Source organism: Protopterus annectens, chromosome 13.part0, assembly GCF_019279795.1.
Source record: "Protopterus annectens isolate FY-2018-M chromosome 13.part0, PAN1.0, whole genome shotgun sequence".
Lineage (NCBI taxonomy): Eukaryota > Metazoa > Chordata > Ceratodontiformes > Protopteridae > Protopterus > Protopterus annectens.
The window spans coordinates 680,539,548-680,560,733 of record NC_056747.1 but is presented as its reverse complement, the minus strand read 5'-3'; the positions used below and the strand labels follow the sequence as shown (position 1 = coordinate 680,560,733).

The 21,186-nt window shown below is 38.5% G+C and overlaps 1 protein-coding gene across 1 annotated transcript in view; it reads left to right on the top strand.

Annotated features, from left to right (window-relative positions):
* The window catches only part of RTN4RL1 (reticulon 4 receptor like 1), a 1,043,895-nt gene extending 1,023,865 nt beyond the window's left edge, over window positions 1–20,030 (top strand). The window contains exon 2 of the mRNA XM_044054370.1: window positions 17,896–20,030. Within this exon, the coding sequence (XP_043910305.1) occupies window positions 17,896–19,262 (1,367 nt within the window). The 3' untranslated portion in view covers window positions 19,263–20,030. The remainder of the gene's footprint in view (window positions 1–17,895) is intronic.
* The last annotated feature ends 1,156 nt before the right edge of the window (window positions 20,031–21,186 follow it).

The window sequence follows — 21,186 nt, the reverse complement described above, 5'->3', positions numbered from 1 at the left end:
TTCAGACTAATATCTGTAAGTCCCAGATGTTCTGTACAAAATAAACATGAAAAATGCAGTACGTTCATCTTTGATTGATATGAGAAGGAACTTTATTCAAATTGTCTAATTTTACAGAAATGATTCCTTGATAACATGGCTCACTCGCTCAACCACTTTCCTCATCTGTAATGTATGTGACACCTTAGCATAGCCAGCCATATCTCTTGCCCCTCCCATACACAGAAGTACTGTCTTATGTCTACACCATGCAGTTTTGAATTCCTTCTTGGCATTGTTGTAGACATAGCTACACAATTAACATTTGAATATATTAAGTCGTATAAAGATACAGAAGAGATCTACCTCCCCTGTCTGGATGCTTCCCTATTACCTTTGCTAATCTAAACAAAATTGAATGCGCTGAATTGGTTTGGTTTGGTCTGTGTTGTGTAGTGTAATTACCAAATGCTTTATAAAGTCTTTGCAGCATGATAGTAGTTTCTTATCAAAAGTGTGATACCCAAGAGTGTTAAGTACCAACACTTAATAAACAATGATTCAAGCCGAAAAAAAATGAATTCTGAAGCTCGTAGTTTTGTAAAGAGGTTGCCCCTGCATCTTTCCTACACCCTTGCCACTTGTGCATGCTAATTTTGAGATCACTGAACCTTGAATCGAAGGGAATACTCTAGGATATCGTATTCACAGAGTATGTATTCCCATCATTTGCAGTTGCAGTTCTACAGTACCAAGGGTCACAATTACAGTACTTGGACTTTCATTAGTCAGCGGCATCCCTTGGTAGTGGTGCTGTAGTTGATGTTAATCTCTCAACGCACTTGGGTCTCCAGTTTAATTTTTTTTTTCTGCAGTAATTTTTTTGTAGTGGAGTTTGCATGTCCTCCCAGTGTCTGAATGGGGGTTTGCTGGTGTTTCTGTTTTCCTCCCACATACCAAATGTACACTGGCAAGTGAATTAGGTATCTTAAACTGTACCTAGGGGTGAGTGACCACAGATGGAATTATGACATTCCATCAAAGATAAAAAAGATTGAGCCACAACTCGATAGAAAAAGATTGAAGTTCAAACAATTAAAATAAATTATTCCCTGGGGACAAGCTCCTCCTCCACTCCACATACCCCCTGCTAATTATATGTACCTGCTCCAAGATCACACTACAGTGCAGAAGGGACAAATTCCCAGATCCCTGTACCACTTTTTTTCTGTTCGACCAAATGCACCTTCAAAGAAATGTTAATTTGTTGTGTCTTTTGGCTTTTCCCAGTTAGGGGTCGCCACAGCGGAAATCCGGTCCACTAATGATTGGCAGTAGATTTTTACGTGCCGAGTTGCTGGCCCTGATGCATAACCTTCAACGAAGGTACGCCCATTCATGCATGTCTCCACACAGAAGACACTCTAGCTGAGAATCGAACAGGATGTCTTACTGTGAGACGACAACGCTACCACAGCAACACCACATTCCCCAGAAATATACTGGTTTCCCATCTGGTGCTGGTGATCTGGTTCCTGCCTTCTGTCTGTTTTTTTTCTTTCTTTTTTTGGCCAGTCCCTTCACTGCCCATCAAGCCTCTCCTTCTCAGTTGTCCAATGAACTTGTTTGTTCCCTGGGGAAAGAGCTCTATAGCCCAATCATTCCCTGGGGAGACAATCATGTGACTCAGTCATCTACCTGTTATGGGGATTAAATTTTTAGCCTTGCCATGCCCTGCTCAAATCCAGTGCATCCAAGTGGTTAGGCATGCTATGGCCCTCCACAACTGGCATTTACACCTCTGCATTATGTGACTAATGGCCTTGCCCTCCTTCAGACAGCAACACCTTTATGTTGTCTGGATTCACCAAGAATTCAACCAGAGAGAGCATGCCCAGACACATGCTCCCAACTCTTCCCTCCAAAGAGGGCTATCAAGCTAAGCCTTATTCTTCCTTTCTACCGCGTGGCAACTCCTACAGGGATCCAAGCTACTAATGAACAGACTGGGCCTTATGTATGTTTCTTGTTGGAATAGGCTCGTGTCCAAGATGCTGAACTGTAAAATTCATGTGTGAAAAATAGATGCAGTTATAATGTTTTAGAATTATATTTCCATACAAGACTGCAACCTATTACACTGCATGTTCAACAAGTTCTTTGCTGTCTTTTTAACCTCTCCCCCTAACATGTAATTTCCTGATTCTTAGTTGTTATTTATTTAAAACTGCCATACATGCTATTTATAGCATGTTAATGTTTGAAAAGTCCTCACAGAGATATATATATGACTCCCTTATGCAAATAAAATAAAAGTATTAAAATTGTTGAACTGTGAAAGCACTTTTTTCTCTGTTTAGTTTATCTCTTTAGGGGTACCTGTTCAGTCCTTTCCTTATACCATTTCTAGCTACCACATAACTCCTCCTATGTATGACACCTTCTTCCTGTTATTCCACCCACAGCTGGTGCCTTTAGTCCTTTCTCAGCAGAGAAATTCCTTCTCTGAGGACCCTGATGCAGCAAAAATCCGAGCGGAAACCATCCAGGACCTTGGAATGCAGTGTGTGTTTGTGGTCACCACCTTCTCTTTGAGGAGAGAGATTTAATTCTGTTATCCATTTCTTTGTGCATAAGTCTGTAATGCAGTGACATCACGTAACATTACCACAGCAGTGTTTCTCTAACTCCCTCCCTCCTCTGATGGTGGGTCATGTAGTTGTACCCCTTCTGGTCTCTAGCAGGGGTTAACCATATGCCGGGCCCATGTCTTATTACCAGGGCAGACATCTTCTTGTTACTCACCCCATTGCCCTCCCCCAGTCTTCCATTTCCAATCCAAGATGCCAAGTGTCATATATGTAAACCTAACCTCAATGTTGCTGGTTGTTTTTTGTGATTCAGTTTTTGAACTTAAATAACTATTCTTGTTTAACTATGCATCTGTTTATAAGACTATCTGCATTGTTATATTATTCTTTTTGCTTAGCAAACACTTAACGTTAAAGAAAAAAGATCCCCATGGCAGTGAGTAGATATATAGCTTTAAATTTAATACCCTATGTAACTGAAATCATTTCAAAGCTTTTTGTTTCAGATTTTCTTTTGTTGGTATGCACTTTCTTATTTTTTCCTGCACTTTATTTCACGATTATATAACTCCCATCAGTACTTGTAGCAGATATATTAAGCACAGCTGTCTGACTGATGGGCGTTCATGCCCCAGTTGCAGCTTTCTAAATTTATACACATGGTAGATAAATTATGCATATTTAATACATTTTCTATAAAAATAAGCAGCTTTTCACAGTGTAGCTATGGTATTTGAAGCCACCTGTGTATCATATGAAGCTTTTCCTAGGGCTTTACATTTTTTAATAAAGGTGGGTCTCATATTTATTTATCTAGCTATTTTGTATACGATGTATGAGTATCTATGACAGGTAAAAGACAATTTCAAGTGAAACCTAATAAATTAAAAAGACAATTTCAGGTGAAACCTAGTAACATTACAAGGAGGAAGGGCTGAGATTAATCTACAAATATATGTAAGGAATATAAAATGAATTACAGTAACCATCTCAAAGTAAGGTAACAGGCAGTGTTCAGAAAAGATTCAGTAGTTCATAGCAATAACTTCACAGGACTCATTCAATACAAAACAAAGCCAAGAAAATGAATTCATGCCTCACAAATATGTAACAAACAGTCTGTTTTAATGGGCATATTCCAGGGAACTGTCATAACGTAAAATAAGAGTGCATCTTAAAGTGTATGTGCGTTTCAGCTTGAGGCCAGAAGAGGAGAATAAAATTATTTTAGGAGGTGAGAATTTGCATCTGACTGCAGCTACACAGAAGTCATTTTTTTTCTTCTTGAGGTTTTGGGGACCTTTGCTTCTCATCACCATAATTTGCCCGTTACATCTAGATGGTAGGAATTTTGGACATTGTCACACTGCAGGTGGCAGGTTCGGGTAACTTGCTCCTTTTTGATGTATGCAGTACCTATTTTCTCCTTATTCTAAAAGGCATGAGCAAATGCCTTCATAATAAACTGCAAGCTTGCATACTCCTCTGCATGGGAACGTAAGGAAGTTATTCTGTTATACATGTTACATGCTAACAGCACCCTAAACTTTTCCAAGGGGCATTGTGACAGCACTGCGTGCCTCCCCCCCCCCCCCCCTAGAAAAGATAAGGTGGCCTTTAGTCAGTCATTTCATCATCCCCTGTTCTCTGGCATTTCATGCTCTAACTAGTCTCAAAATGTACTTGGCATGGGAGTGTGCCTAAATATAACATCCGTATGACTTTACACCAGTGCATATGTTGATTTACTGCAAAAAGTGAGCTTCACATTTTATGTGGAGAGAGCACAGCATATACTGATAGGGCAGGAATTGAAACTCAAATCTGTACAGACAGCAAAAGTTGTGTCAGAAGTCCTGGTGCTGGTTTAAGGAAAAGTGAATCCATGTGAGGAAATTCATCTAAGTACCTAGGCTAACACAGCATGTTTGTAGTGTCAGCTGGAAGTGGCAAATTGAAAAGTGTAGTGCAGAAACTTGTTCTGGTATAAGTGTATAGTGCAGAAACTTGTTCTGGTATGTGTGTAGTGCAGAAACTTGTTCTGGTGTAAGTGTGTAGTGCAGAAACTTGTTCTGGTATAAGTGTGTAGTGCAGAAACTTGTTCTGGTGTAAGTGTGTAGTGCAGAAACTTGTTCTGGTATAAGTGTGTAGTGCAGAAACTTGTTCTGGTATAAGTGTGTAGTGCAGAAACTTGTTCTGGTATAAGTGTGTAGTGCAGAAACTTGTTCTGGTATAAGTGTGTAGTGCAGAAACTTGTTCTGGTATAAGTGTGTAGTGCAGAAACTTGTTCTGGTATAAATGTGTAGTGCAGAAACTTGTTCTGGTATAAGTGTGTAGTGCAGAAACTTGTTGTGGTATCAGTTACATACAGACAGAGATGTTATGCAGAAAGTCATGCACGTCTGCACTCTTAAGTACCTCATAATGATTAACTAGAAAGGAGGAAGGATTGACTCCACACATCCTGATTTTGGCTAGCAGCCTGGACAATGGAAACGATGAATGAGTAGAAATGAAGGTAGCTCACTATGCTGTCTCACCCATCCCAGGGGAAGAAAGCTGTTGGAGTTACACTGCAAGAGCACCATATTATGAATGCAGCTCCTGCGCCAGGAATGTATGGGGCAGAAACATAACATGGAGGGCATTGCTGGTATATAGAGGTATAATTACCACAAAAAGCACACTTTGTGCTGCTCATTCTTGTCATCAGAAGGCTGTTGGGAGCATCCAGAAAATCCTGGAAGTCCTGCTGGATGATAGCTGTGATCCATGGCTTTTACTTCCTTCTCCTATTATCCTTGAATGCAGACAGTTGGGGATGAATGCATTGGTAAATAGAGACCTGAATTTTGTTGGGTAATGGAGACCAATGACAATTTAAAAAAAAAAAGAAGAAAAAAAAGTATTTTTGTGCAAGGCTTCAGTAAAAACTGGAAGCAAAAAAAAAAAAAAAAAAAAAAACATCCCTGCAAGATGAAGCCTCTGTGCACTATAACATCCATAATAACAACAACAGTTGCTACTTCTACCTGTGATCTGGACAAAGGGAGGGAGCTGTAGCTATTACAGGAAAATTAAGGAGGTCATGTTAGAAACAGAGAGAGGGAGTAGGGTTCCCTTGTAAAGGAAAGTTCCCCATCACCCAAAGTGTCATGGAATGTTACAGTATCGCATGGAGGAGATCATCTGCAGTGAGTCATGTGCACTAATCCAGGTGAGATGAATGTTTAGAATACTGCTTGATCTTTTGTTAACATACTCAGATACCAGATAAAAAAGTGCTACATCTGTGTTGCTCAATGTCCACCCCCTCCCCACCCCAGCACTAACATATATTTATTTTTTGTTGTTGAATTAGCAAGTAGTTTAGACAATTCCAAACACAACAGAATCTACAATTTAAAAGCAAGTGTCAAAACTTTAAAGAGAAACAGCATCAGTTTTAACCCCTGCCTGAAATGCTAATTGCAGCATCATCCATTTATTTATACAAGTCCAGGAGTGCACCCTCAACCACAAATAAATAAATAAGTGTCTGTCTGTTGTGACTGTTACTGACATGCAGCTCCTAACTTAATATTCAAGAGTTGCTGTCACCTGTCACATGAAACCTTAAAAATGGATTGATTGGCAGAATATAATTAGCTTCTCCAGTATACAGGTTCAGAATAATCAGAAATGCAGATCAAAAACAAAAATTCTAACCATGAAAGAATCGTAATAATATGGAAATCGGAATTATGACTTTGTGTGTTTTATTAAAAATGAGTTAATGCAAACATCAGAAACAGAAATGACTTAGAATAGCTTGTATTAATTTCTTAATGTTTAACACATTCTCAGTTAAAGAGTTTGAAGAATGGAAATGGGAACTGTCACATGAGGATAAATGTAAAAATGATGACCACATTTTGTTAAAGATCTGTAATTTATCCAGAAACTGATAGCTAATTTTTTCATTTACTGCTTGGCTACTCATAAGTGACCCCCCAATCTATTATTGAGGACTCAGATTTATCTTTCCAGTTCTTGAGAATTAATCTCTGCTGGAATAGCGCAGCCTGCTGTGGCCATATCAGGTAGTGGTAATCTAGGAACGATTTGTGTATTACTAGGAACTGTAGTTCACAATTTAGTAGCAAAGGCTGACCTTTACTGTCCTTGCATGTAAACATTTCACTGCTCAAGTACTGTCCATGCTGATGGTGGGAAGCCACCGGTGTTGCTAAAGCCAACAACATTTAGTCTCTTATGGTCAGATATTATTCTGAGTACCTTCTATACTTCACTCAGTGTGCCTAATTCTGCATTGCTTCCAGTGGCTCTAACATGTAAGCCTGAAAATTTCTAAAATCATTCAGATAATCAGAATTCTGAATGAGTTACCTGCCCCATGAGTTTATTTTTCAGACAATGAGATATTTTGGCCTGGGGAAAGCAGAAATAAGCTACAAAGTATGATAGGGGCTCATGCTTGCAAAACAATGGACAGAAATGAAAATGATGCATACCATATAATTTTTAGCCTTCCAAGTACAGCTACAAGTTAAGTGAGACCAGAGAGCATTAAATGATAATATGGGGTCTTTCGCATGTACAACAGGTGTATGGCTGACAGATGTCTTCCTAAATGGAAATCACTGAATTGCAACTACTGGAATTACTTGATGATTGAAACAATAACCAAGTGGTGTTCCTTTCAGTCTCTAAGCAAGGAACTGGGTGTGCAGAAGGAGGTCTCTGCAACAGGAAACATGCCCCTTTACTCAGTGACACAGCATCCTTAGAATTAATTCCAAAGGGTAGAGGGTAGCAAAAACGGGCATACCTTCCTACAGGGGGTGCGTGGGTTCTGCACCCCCCACACTCGTAAAAGAGTTTATGTTTGTATACACATTGTGTGTTTTAATGTGCAGGTACTGCAGTTATTCATTAAATGACAGGTTTCTTTATTAATGTTATATGGCAGAAAAACGTATGGGGACATGTAGGTGGTGGGTTGCTTAGTCTAAATGTAACACTAAATACTATTAAATGTAGGCCAAATACTTAGTGTAACTAGTTTATAGTATAGACATGCTGTTCAGGTGGACATTGCTTGTTTTTCAGTAGCGGTTTTGAAAGCTTTTTCACTCAGGATTGACACTGTCAAGCTACAGTTCAAATTATTTGATTTTATCAAGCTGCCACTGATAAGTTTTTTGATAAGACAATGCACATTCAGTCAACTGCCATACACCCTGTGAAAATATTAAACAGCAATAAGCATTATTTAGTGTCACAGCTTGGGCTAAGGAGTTCATGCAGTAAGTACGGTAAAGCATGTGGGTGCTTCTTCCATCTGATGTAATTTCATTGTCAGATGCCAACCATGTCTGTTCCTTTTTTATAGATGAATATCTGCAAGACCTAAATATTACTTAGAAAAGAGTCTAGATGTGTGAGATGATTTTGGACGGTCCACGTACTGTCATACCAGCTAAGCTATGTACCCAGACCTAATAATGCAACATCTCTACATTTCAGAATAAATCTTTAAATAAAGAGAAGATAAACAGGCTACTTAGGGATGGTGTTTTCTGTTTTTCTGCTTTTCACTTTCCTGTTAGTCTCTTCATTTTTCCATGCCACCACCCCCCTTAACTTTCTCAGTTTTGCTTATTTTTTTTCTGATCAGGAAAGACCCAGTCAACACCTATTTTTATTTTCAGCAGCAAACCAGAAGGGTAGATAATATAAGCACTCCCTCTTTTGCAAGCTGATTATAATTCATAGATTCTTAGAGTTTGTAAGACAGAGTCAGTCCATGGCCCATAATCAGCTTGCCAATAACCACCCTCATAAGGTGCCTCCTATCTCCAGGAGGGCAAAACAAGTCAGGCCCAGGATAAATTATGGGCATCCATCTAACCATTAAGGTTTACCTTAAAGGAAGCAAGGATTATTCTAGAGAACGAGGAAGTGTTGAGTAATAAATCTGTCCCTCCAGAATATGTTATTTATATGTTGATGGAAATTCAAATCTTTATTTTTGTGTTTATGGAGCATTTCATTTTGTGGACATCATAGAGGATTGGTCCTTATCAGAATACAATGACATAAATCACCACAGATGACTCTATCAGAGACAAAGATAAGGCTTTAGTCCCATTTCAGTAGCTGGGGATCTTTAGTCTGGTGAACCCTCTGGGGTCTTTCTAGCTACATGACAGATAGATACATGCTGTGTCCATAACTGGTCTGAACTGGGCAGTGTACAGAGCAATGATAACTTCTTTTAACTGGAGACTCCTTTAGTTATTAACTTGGAAAGATAAAAGGATTTGTTTCACTACTGTTGCTATGTGGTGGTCAAAGACAGACAGCAGTCTATGAAGTTGTCAAAAGTTGTGAAGACTATTAGTCTGGAGTGGGGTGCTGTCTGTACTGTAAGTTACTGTCTAGATTTTGCCATAGGTGACAATACTACATTTCTCTGCATTTAATTTAAGATAATTTCTAATACACAATTGGTTTGTATAGTTTAAAAGTCTTTATTGTAGTAACACTATATCAGATGCTGAGTGAATAACAACAACTAGCTTTCATTCATTGGCAATTTTAGTCAGACATTTGCCTAGGTTACTTGGTTGGGGAAGCAGATGCCAAATAAAGGGGTCCCAATACTGAACCTTGAGGAATGAATCTTGTCACTGTCTTGCTTTCTGAGATTTGCTGCCCATCTTACAACATAATAGTCTGCATTTAAGCTTGTTTACAGTTTCAGTATGGGGAATAGAGTTAAAGGCCTTAGCCAGACCAAGGTGTGCTGTACGACCACATGGCTATCATCTACAGGTTCAGTGACTTTCTCAAAAAATGTTTACTGAATTAAATAGACACAATCTCCCTGTGACAAAACCATATAAGAATGTTTATATCATTGCTATGAAATCAGAAATAATGCATTCCATAGATTTGCAATTTAAGCTTGTTAGGCTGATGGGGCTAGAGTTTCCAAGATCTAACATAGGACTCCCTTTTAGAGCGACATAACAGCAGCTGTTTTCCATACCCTGTTGCTATGCTTAAGCAGAGCAGTTTTAGAAGGGATTCAAAGAGGGCATTCTTGATATTGTTAACTAAGCAACCAGCTATAGTGTTGGGACCTAGATGGGTAACATTTTTATCTCTAGAGAGTACAGTTAGGACATCTTCAATGATAATCTTAGGAAGAGAAAGGGACTTGGGAATTTGTCAAATTACTGTGTTTCTTGTTTAAAGCTAGTAGTAAATTTATCTGCAGGTATAAATGTATCTACCATTGGGGTTATAGTAGATAACATCATTATGAGTTTATTCAGACGATTACCGAGTGTTATTTCTTAATATTCTGATATAGGTAAAGAATGATTTATAATGCTCTTGGGCTTTGAATGTTAATTTTAGTCTGTATTCTGCTTTGATTTGTCTTATGGTAACTTTGAGATTTGTAATTAGTTTTGATACAGTTTTTAAAGTGGATTGATTTGCTTTATTATAAGTCTTTCTTTCTTTTGTTACAGAACTTCCTAATGCTGAAGATCTACTAAGGCAGTTTAATTTTACATTTTTCATATTGTTTTTGATTGGGACAACTTGGCTTACGATATTAGGTAGATGTGAAAAAATTAATTGCAATAAGTGACAAATGAAGCTGCAAGGGGGCTGTAAATTTTGCAGATGAAGCTTGAGAGCTCAGTATGTAGTTTTAATAGGTTTGCCTTTTTAAAGTCACTGAATTCAGAGACGTTTGTTGTGATGGACTTAGATGCCATGAAGGAGTTGTTAATTTGAGATTAAAAGATTTTTGACTCCTAGTGGGCTGGTTAACAGTTTGAAAACATGAGTTAGCAATTACAAAGTCTATGAATATTTGGTTGTATCCAGCCTTGGTGGTATAGGTGTTCCAGTTAATCAATGGATAGTTAAAATTACACATCAAAAAGGTATGTTTATTTACAGGTAGTGCAATAATCATATTTAGAGACATTTTGTGGGTCTCCAGGGACATGGAAGGTGACCTACAACATACTATTAATTGATAATTGGTCTTGTGTATGGTAATCTGAAGTTATAAATTCTGTATATGGGTCACATGGAATCTGTCTACAGATAATTGGCTGTCTGACAAATACTGGTTCTCCCCCACTGTTTCTAACAAGTCTTAGAGCATGCTAGGCACTGAATTCCAGTAAAGGGGAACTACTTTCTTTACAATGAAACAAAATCTCTATTACAACACAGATACCGATGTGTTTACCTTGTAGGAGAGCCTTGAGATCTGGCAATTAAGACTTGTAGCGGTAGTGGTGCCGTGGTAGCATTGTCGCCTCACAGCAAGATGTTGTCGCGTTCGATTCTCAGTTAGAGTGTCTTCTGTGTGGAGGCCTGCGTGTATGGGCGTGCCTTCGTTGAAGGTTGTGTGTCAGGGCTGGTAACTCGGCACGTAAAAATCCACTACCACACATTAGCGGACCGGTGTTCCGCTGTGGCGACCCTAACTGGGATAAGCCGAAAGACACAGCAGCAGCATTCAGCAGAGCAACCTTGATGTGGTCTGGACTGGAATTTACAACTAACCAATTTCTTATGTTGGAATATCCAGGAGGTGGAACTTGCTTTACAAAAGTCACTATGAGATCAGCTGGTGCCTTGACTAGAATGCAGAAGGTGTAGAACAAAAGGTGCAGACTGTCCTTGGTCAAGCAAGTTGGGTCATCAATCTTCTCATGCCAAAATACTGGATTCCACAAGAAGGGCACCAAGTTCTTATCCTTTTGTAAAAGTTAATTATCTTCTCTTTGTATTTATCATTCTGAGGGTAGGACTGCATGCAAGGCCAATGTCTTACTTGTGTTTGACACATGCATAGCAAAGCTCCACTATGTCTCTCTGCGTGCTTTTCTGAGTTGAGTGCCCAGGGTCATTCACACCTAAATGAACCACAATGAGGTCATAGTCATACTTTTCCTAAATGAAGGAGTGCAGTGCCCTTATTATGTTACCCTGTCTTTTTCCCAGCCTAGTGTCTGTTGAGTCAGTGTGTCTGATGATGGAGTCATTAGTTACTGGGACAGTTCTACTTGGACAAGCAAAATTAGCAGCAGTGAAAGATTTGCATTCCGTAGCCTGGTAACTCAATCTTTTGTGAATATGGTGGAGTTGTGTTAGTGGATTGTTGCCAAAGCTCTTTAATCATAATTTTTTGAGGTCTGTGAAGTGATTTTTTTGTAGTCTCAGCAGATGTTGTTTAGTTTGATTTTCGTGACGTTATGTGTTGAAAACCAACTGTGAAGGTGAGAGGGTGTCCTCCACATTATATAAATAGTTACATCTCTCATAAATCAGGGCATGGATATAGAACTGCTCAATGCACATTATTTTCAGCTAATTCTTCTGACTACTAGCCCATGCAGCCTGCTAAGTGGTGAACATCCAAGAATTATTGTGGTTGTCTATTTCATCATAACTTCATTTGTTACATAACAATAAAACTGTATATGACGCACCTGTATCATGAGGCACCTTTGAGAAGTAACCAGCAGACAATAACTTACTCTTAAAACTCACATAATATGTACTTACATATAACTAATGTTAAGTCAGGTAATATGCACTTAACCTGGAATGTAGTCCGATAAATTCAAATTAACATCCCAGTAAAAGGTTATGTAATAAAAGTGGGGGAGTGCTGTGTAATATGGATTCAGGAAATAGTTTATATTATATCTATACACTATAAAACAGAAGTAAATCTATTACGATAAACATATTCATAATTGCATGTATATTATCCATGGATAAGCAAGAGTGCATTATATCTTCATGAAGACTATTAGTTAAGAGAATGGAGAATGTGGTTGTAGGGGTCTAACCTCTAGAAATGTTTGTAAGATGGGAGATAACATCACCATTTTAAAATGTGACATTTTTTAAAGCCAGCTGTGAGTTGCATCCCACTCAAAAAGGATGGTGAGTTATGAATTTCCAATGCAGGATTATTATGTTTGTCACTCATCTAATAGCATCACTGCTGACATTTATTTGTTGTTCTCTTCAGCTGTAAAGGAAATGTAACAACCATTAACATAAGGGATCAGTTACACTGATGCTGCACTTTCAGAGTTTCTGGGCCACCCACAATATAACTAACAAAGATATCTAGAGCTAGGGCTGTGTTTTCACGGTGTGTGACATGAAGTCTGTGGTAGAGCTGATAAACCTTCAGTATATTTTGTGACATGGAGTCTGTGATAGGGCTAGTACACCACCAGCAGTTATGTTACTCTGAATGTGTGGTAGGGATTGGTACACCTCCAGCATAGTTATGTGACATGGAATCTGTGGTACAGCTGGTGCACCTCCAGTATACGTATGTGCCACAGAGTCTGTGGAAGAGGTGGTACATGTCCAGTATAGTTGTGTGACACGGGCTCTGTGGTAGAGGTGGTACACGTCCATTATAGTTTCATTTCATGAAAATGTCCTGGCTAGTTTTGGATGGCTGCCAAAATACTTATACAATGTTCCCATGCACTCAAAACCTCAACATAGGGAGGATGCAAAGCCTAGCTGGAAGAAATGTTGTACAGGCTATGTTTCCAGTATGGCTTACAAAGTGGGACATTTGCATCTCATTTGAAACACTAGAATAAACCACTAATCCTTACAGTTTTACAGAGGTGGAATAAAAACTTAAAATTACAAGTTTTTCCCTATATTGTAGGCATAAAATGTATATAATTCTTGTGGGGAGCCCTACTCCTTAACAAATGTGTTAAGTTATCTGGTGAAGAAATGTTGTCTGGCTTGTACTATGCAAAGAAATAGGTCCTAGAAAGAGCAACATATATTTTAAACAGATGAAAAGGAGAGAATTCCCTTTAGGTAGAGTAACTGTTCCCTTATTATTATGCCATTGTACACCCATTCTGAAAATATATGGTACAAAACCTGCAGAAAATAATAGGAGGATCCATAGTCAGTACATAGATCAGTACAGCCTAGTGGATTTGCTGTCAGCTCTGTGTATTATCTATTTTTTTGAAATCCAGATTGAGATATTCAGAGTAATTTTCAGAGGACACCTTTCTTTGGAGACTGGCAACTACAGTTTGTAACTATTTTACTTCACATGATCCGGAAGTACTAAAGGGTTCAGCCAATTCATTATAAATGGATCTAAAGATTGTATCTTTCCATGAGCTGCCACAAGTGAGTTTTAGACAAGGAGAATGAAGAAGGGTTTACTGTATCAATCCAAAGTGGGAAACTCAACCCTTTTGAGACTTCAGAAGCCGCATGAATAATCAAATAACTTCTAAGCTTCAAGGGAACACATACATATGTTAATAGAGACTTAAACTAGGAACTGAATCTACAAAAAGGAAGCAAACAAGAAACAAATGAAAATGATATACAATTTCAGACAGTAAGCATATCCTGAAGATGAACAGCTTCCGTTCCCGCTGAGCTCAGTGAATTTACTTCTCCGATGATTATCCTTTGGATTTCTGTACCATCTAGTCTATGAGCCTAGTCAGGTGGCTAGCCATTTTTATACTAAATTATAGTACTGTCTAGCAGAAGATCTTTGAAGCAGCAGAGGGATTTGGTAAGCGGTCAACAGGACATCTGCAAAAATAGATATAGTTTATATTGACCAGACCATGCTGGATACACTTCAGGTTAGTGGACTTTCTGAATAGAATCACTAGGAGCTCTATTGGTACAGCAGAAAGAAGCCCCCCTTCCTAGTGTGGCTGCCTAAGATGTGGCCTGGTACCGCCATATCACATGTTCCAGAATAATGGACTGCTATCTTAAATCTAAGTAGGATTTTAACCTTTGATATTTTGAAAACAAAACAACTGGAAAGACCACAGAAATACCTTACAAAGAGGATTACTGGCCTCAAACAGATGCCCTTCGCAGACAGTCTCAAAAAACTACAGCTTTACTCCATCGCATATCACCTACTCAGGGGCGCTCTCTGCCTAACATACAAAGCTATGTCAAACCCAGAGCTGTTGGACATGCTCCACTTAAAGAAATCCCAATCTCTCAGAGCTACACGCTCTAGGGACCTAAACCTTATCACCACAATAAACACAACATGCTGGAGGGATAGATTCCTGTCCTAGAGACTTCCCATACTCTGGAACAGACTACCTATCTATGTCAAACAGAGCTCCTCATTAGCACTCCAAGAAAAATCTTGATGATTGTATGGGAAATGGAAAATTCACCCCAGGGATCACTTCCGTGGCTCTGCCCGACAGGGGCACAGGAAAATAATTTTCTTGGGTAGCGAAAGCCAGGGTACATTTTTTGGCTAGGCTTATATAGGCCCTAGGGCCAATAGCCCAGTACCTACCTATGAAAAGGTGAAAGGTTGCATCACCACACTGGTTATGGGTAGAAGGCATTTTATACATTCCTGTTAAAGGATTTGCTGTTTACTCTATTTCTATATTAAGTCTGTTGACCAGGATAGTGGACTTATCCAGATGGACCCACTTCAACCACAACCCAGGATTACAGTGAACAGTTACAAGCATTTTAAGCAGTACAGTATAGTGTTAAACAGTACAACAAAGACATTTTAATGTAGCATAAGGCATTGGATGATTATATATTTATAAACTGGAAGAAGGTAGGTAATGCAGGTAAAATAAAAACTGCAAAGTCCTACAGTAGAGGTGCATGTACAGCTGCATAAATGATGTCTATAGGCAGCAAAAGTCAATCATTGGTTGGATTAATGTTATTTAGATTATGTATACTACTTGCTATGTGTTTGATATGCTTAATTGTACTGTTTAAGAGCAATGTTTTAAGTTTTAGCTTCAGACAGCATTTGTACATATCCAATTCAAATGTTACTAAAGTACTCTCAGCAGAGGAATGTTCCACCTCCAGAGATGCTTCTTTTATCCACTCTTTAAAACCTACCAATGTTGCTATGTGTGAGAGACTCTCTGGGTGATATGAGATTTAAAAGGGCATATACTGAAAGAAGAGAGTATTTGACAGTGGTCTCATAATGGATACGGGAAATGGAGAAGTTGGTAAAAGTATCATACGGATTGCTGGAATAATAAGTTTAGTCTACACATGAGAACATTTTGTGAGCTGCTGAATAAAGATGTAATCAAGAGTGAACTGATCCTTAGCTGAGCATATAACCTTTATTAAGAACTCATGAAGGAAGGAGTTATGAAATTTAGACACAGTGGTTTGCCTAATAAGGGTTTTACAGGATGAGTCTGCAGCCTTTAGTTATTCATTCCCCCCTGGATGAAGTCATTCTGCTTTTAACCCAGACGTAAGTGGCAAATAAATATTATCTAAAGTTAATATAGTGATGTCACTTTTACACTTAACCATAAACAGGCAGCCATTGTGATCCCCTGCAATGGTAATGATGTGTGATATGGATGTTGTGCAAGGGTGATTGTTCAATTAATAGCTATATTTCTTTTATTTTTGTGTGTGTTAAAATACTATGTTGCTTTAGCAAGAAATCCCCAGAAGCTATTGTAATAATTAAGGAAGTGTAATGCCAACATTAAAAAAAAAAAATAAAGCTCTACCTATATTGCTCCATTATGCTTAATGAAATCTTTACATTTGGGAGAAAATATGACAGTAGTGGAATGATGGGGACTAGGAAGTAGTGCAGGGACAGTTTCAGAAGTCATATGTCTTTTAGCTTCTCCCATTAGGGGTTGCCACAGCGGATCACTGTTCCGCAGATTGATTGGCAGTGGAGTTTTTATGGTGTCGTGTTGCCAGCCTAGTGCCCAACCTTTACAGAAGGCACACACACACCTACTGCATGTCTTTAAAACTCATTCAACCACAAGGAGGACATGCAGACAACACACAGAAGGTGCTTCAGCTGAGAATAGAACTGGAGAACCTCTTGCTGTGAGGTGACAACACTAACTGCTCCACCAATGCAGCCCGTGAAGAGCACAAATGAGAATGCATGTACCCCAGAAGACGTGGGGGTGGGAGGCACAATAGAAATGTTTAAGTAACTGAATGAGAGTAATAGAATTCAGTGTAATATCTATAATCATGAGATGGATGAAACAGAAGGATATTATTTTGAATCAGACTGGGAACAGTACAGTCTCAGTGTTAGGTATCTTTTTTCTGGAAAAGGTTGTGGACACAGAAGACCATTATTTTTGTCAGACACCATGCAGAATTTCCAGAATACATTGGGATAGGCGTAACCCAGTTCTTGCTCTGGTGGGAAGAGTTCAGTTGTAGGCTAACCAGGAATATGCAGTTAATTCAGTGGGTAGGAAACCTTATTGAACATTTATTTCCGTATTTCTGCATTAATGAATGTTGTTATATGTCTGTCCTTGGCTAGTGAATAAAGCATAGTAGAGACAAAAAAAATTTAGCACCTACAGTTTGTACTTTAAACATCAATTTTTAGAAAAACAATTAGTGCAGTCTTGTTTTCTCTTTCTTTTCTACTTTGACGTCGTATGACATAAATTACTACGGCAACTCTTAGGAATGAATTCAGCAGCAGTTCTTGAGGTATAATACTTGCAGTGGTGATGATAAAATGAGTAGCAGGTGACTGCAAGATAAAGTTTTTTTTTTTCTGAAAAAGAAACCAACATTTGATGAAGTACCTTCATATATGCATGAAAATGATAGTCTCAAGCTTTGATTTTGATATTCCCAATTATCATGAAAACTACTTACAGATTAGCTGCCATGTCTTTAAATGCTCTTGCACAACTTTTTATATGAATTTGTTTTATTATTGGATGGTATTTAGCAATATCACCAGACAGTACATGCATCAGGTGACTGCATCACTTTTGACTGTACAGCCCATGAAGTAAGGGCACATTCCTGGCTATCCAATCTGTTATTAGGAGGCATACAAGTCCTTGCATATTGCTTATAACTGATCAGTACCATTATTTTATTCCTTCTTGCAATGCACGGAGTTATGTATAGTGGACAAAGATTTTCATTTTCATTTATGACATTGTGTGTTACTTAAAACATTGGGAATCAAAATGATAGAACTTTAATTGCTGTCATAAAAAATGTTTCTTTTATCACTAGCACTTGATGTCTTGTAATGGAGTTGTTAATGAACTTCAGAAATGCAAAGCTAAGATTCTATCAATTTTTTTCTGATATTGTATATATTTATTAATGTTCACAATCTTCCAAATGTGAAAAATAAGTCTGCTGCAGTTTTAAAAGTATTTTGCAGCCTATAAACTTTAACATTTGCTTTGCTGTTTCTCTGCAGGGTGTTCAGTGGAGCTGTTCCTTGTAATAATGGGCCTTGAACTTCATTTTACTGCACCCTGTCCTAAGAACTGTGTGTGTTATCCATCCCCAATGACTGTCAGCTGCCAGGCCCAGAACCTGGTTAGTATTCCAGAGGGAATCCCCAACAGCAGTGAACGGATTTTCCTTCAAAACAATCGCATCACCATGCTCTTGAGAGGTCAGTTCAACCCTTTCATGGTAACCTTGTGGATTTATTCTAACAACATTACCTACATAGATCCAATGACTTTTGATGGGCTCTACCTGCTTGAAGAACTTGACCTGGGAGATAATCGGTACCTGAGGTCTTTAGCATCTGGGACATTCCATGGGTTGGTAAAGCTCCATGCTTTGCACCTTTACAAATGTGGATTGTATGCTCTCCCTGATGGCATATTCAATGGTCTGCATAACCTTCAGTATCTTTACCTTCAGGACAACCAATTAGAGTACTTACAGGATGACATCTTTATGGACTTGGTCAACCTCAGCCATCTTTTTCTTCATGGGAATAAACTATGGCGCCTGGACCAGAACACATTTAGAGGGTTAACAACCTTGGACAGGTTACTCCTACATCAGAACAATCTCCAGTGGGTCCGTCGTGCTTTTCATGACCTGAAGAAGCTAACAACTCTCTTTCTGTTCAATAATAGCCTTGCAGAACTTCCAGGAGATGCCTTGGCCCAGCTGGGATCGCTGGAGTTTCTCAGACTTAATGAAAATCCTTGGGAGTGTGATTGCAAAGCTCGTTCCTTGTGGGACTGGTTTCGTCGGTTCAGGGGATCAAGTTCGAGTGTCATCTGTGAGTCTCCAAAGGAACTACAAGGCAGAGACCTCAAGGCACTTACGAAGGAGGATTTCAGGAGCTGCACTGGGTCTGAATCGCTTCATCAGACTAAAACAAACACTTTCACAACTTCTGAAAAAGTGAGCCATAAAAACCACCATCATCCTCACCTTACCTATGAGGAAAATGAGGAATCAGAACTTCACTCATACAATAATCTGCCTGTTTTTCCTACGGAATCACGACCAAGACACAGACAGCATGGTAGAAACTGCAGTAGTAACAGACACAGATACAAGACCATCAAAACTGGAAGCACAGCTTCAAAGAAAAACATGATTGAGGTGCACAAAACTTATGGCAAGGAATATACATCAGATTTTGAGCAGAAAACTGACATAGAAGCCACAAATCCACCCAGACGGAAGACAAAATGCACCAGAAAAACTACTTTGCAGACTCCCAGTGGGGTGCAGCAGGCAAATGGCATCCCACCTATACATGCAAACCTGTTTTTCTTCTGGCTAGTAACTTTATTTGCCATAATACGCTGAGTATTATGGCAGTATATTGGGACAAACACTTGCACTGCCACCATCAAAGACAATGATTTAACAAGCAAAATAATATTTCATGCATAGAAATGAAAGGTGGTTGAGCTGTGCATGGTCTATCAGAGCAACAGAATATGGACACAGACTGTAAAATGGGCAGTTAACATGGGGTGGGTAATAGGCACTGTCTCATGCCCCACAACAACAAACTCAACCAAACAAACAATAATAAAAGAAGCAAAATCTGAAAAAGCCTCTGAAAATAGCACAGGAAATTGGTCCATTCTGTTATTTATGATTGCTGCTAGTTTGTGACTATGGATTGACATATGTAGACCGGATCAAAAAGTTTTGTCAGCTGCCATGAAAAATGCAATTTTGTGTGTAGTTTTCAAACATGTTAGGTGGGTAAATGAGAAAGCCCACATATCCATCTACAAAATAACTCACCAGTCCACATCCACAAGTTCATATTAAGTTGAGGAATGGAGTGTGAAAAACAGGAATTACACTGATTTAAATAAACATGGTAAATTATCAGTAGCTAGCCCCCATGTGACTGAACCAAGCCACAAATGACTGGAGGGGGCCCACGTAAACCCAAGGCTTTTGGTATTCTCAGGCTACTTGCAGGGGCTAGGGCTAGCCGACTACCAAAGGACAGTGTGTTCAATGGTGGAATAATCTGAACTTAAAAGAAGCTTCTTAAAGAAAGTGTTGTTTTTTTTTCTTTTCTAAGTGTCTCACTATTAAAAACTAAGAAATGCACAGTTCTGTTTCCATAATCAAAATGTATGTCTTATAATGTTTATAAAGTATATGGAAATCATAAATCTTCTAATGTTAAGAATTTGTATTATTGGTTTTGTAACCAAACCCAAACCTTTATTTTATAAGTATTTTAATGGTAAAGCAATCATGCTTTATTGTGTAATTTTTCCTGATTACATTCCTAATAGTCTGTTTTTAGAGAGAGCTACTGTCATAACCCATGGATTGCAAAACATTGGTTTTCCTGAAATTCGTAGATGTAAATTCCAGTATCAAACATGCAGAAATAGAGATGCACATATACACCTGCACAATATATATGTGTGTCTGTCTGTGTGAGAGACTATGTGTGTGTATATATATATATATATATATATATATATATATATATATATATATATATATATATATATATATATATATATTTATATATATATATATGTGTGTGTGTGTGTGTGTGTACATATGTATATGTGTGTGGGTAGTTGGGTGTGTGGGTGTGTGTATATTAGATATACATACTGTGCATACACATAGAGAGACAGAGAGAGAGAGAGAGAGATGGAGAGAGGGAGAGAGAGACAGAAGGAACAAGCTGCCTCAGGGCTAGAACAACTGCTGACCTACCAGATCAAGGGATTCAAGATCACTTTATTATAGCAAGTCACTTTACATCCTAAATCTTCATTTCAAATATATGGGTAGGATTGGAATGATACCTAATTAAAAATAAGTTAATACTCTGCTACTGGATCACTCTACATATATGCATCACAAATAATAATGCTTTCCAAGTGTACTGCTCTGTGTTAGTGGGGGGACTGTTTGTTGTGAATACCAGATTTTGCTTAGTAGCAGTATGAATTTGGAAGCCTGCAAGCTCTGTCTGTCCTTGCATCAAGATGAAGGTTTGGGAAATTTCAAGTAGTAGGTTCATTTTGTGCCTCCCCAGTTTTCTGTGCCCTCCTGTCTAATGTTGAGGCATATTTTTTGTTAATTCTATACAACCATGTGTCTAATTTTATAACTGTGGAGGAACTTTTCAGAAGAGTTCGTCCTTCACTAAACTGAACAAGAAGGGACAGAAAGAGGTGACTACAATGAAAGGAGAAGACACTGTCAGCCCAGGCTTTGTAGTGAATACATGTTTGAG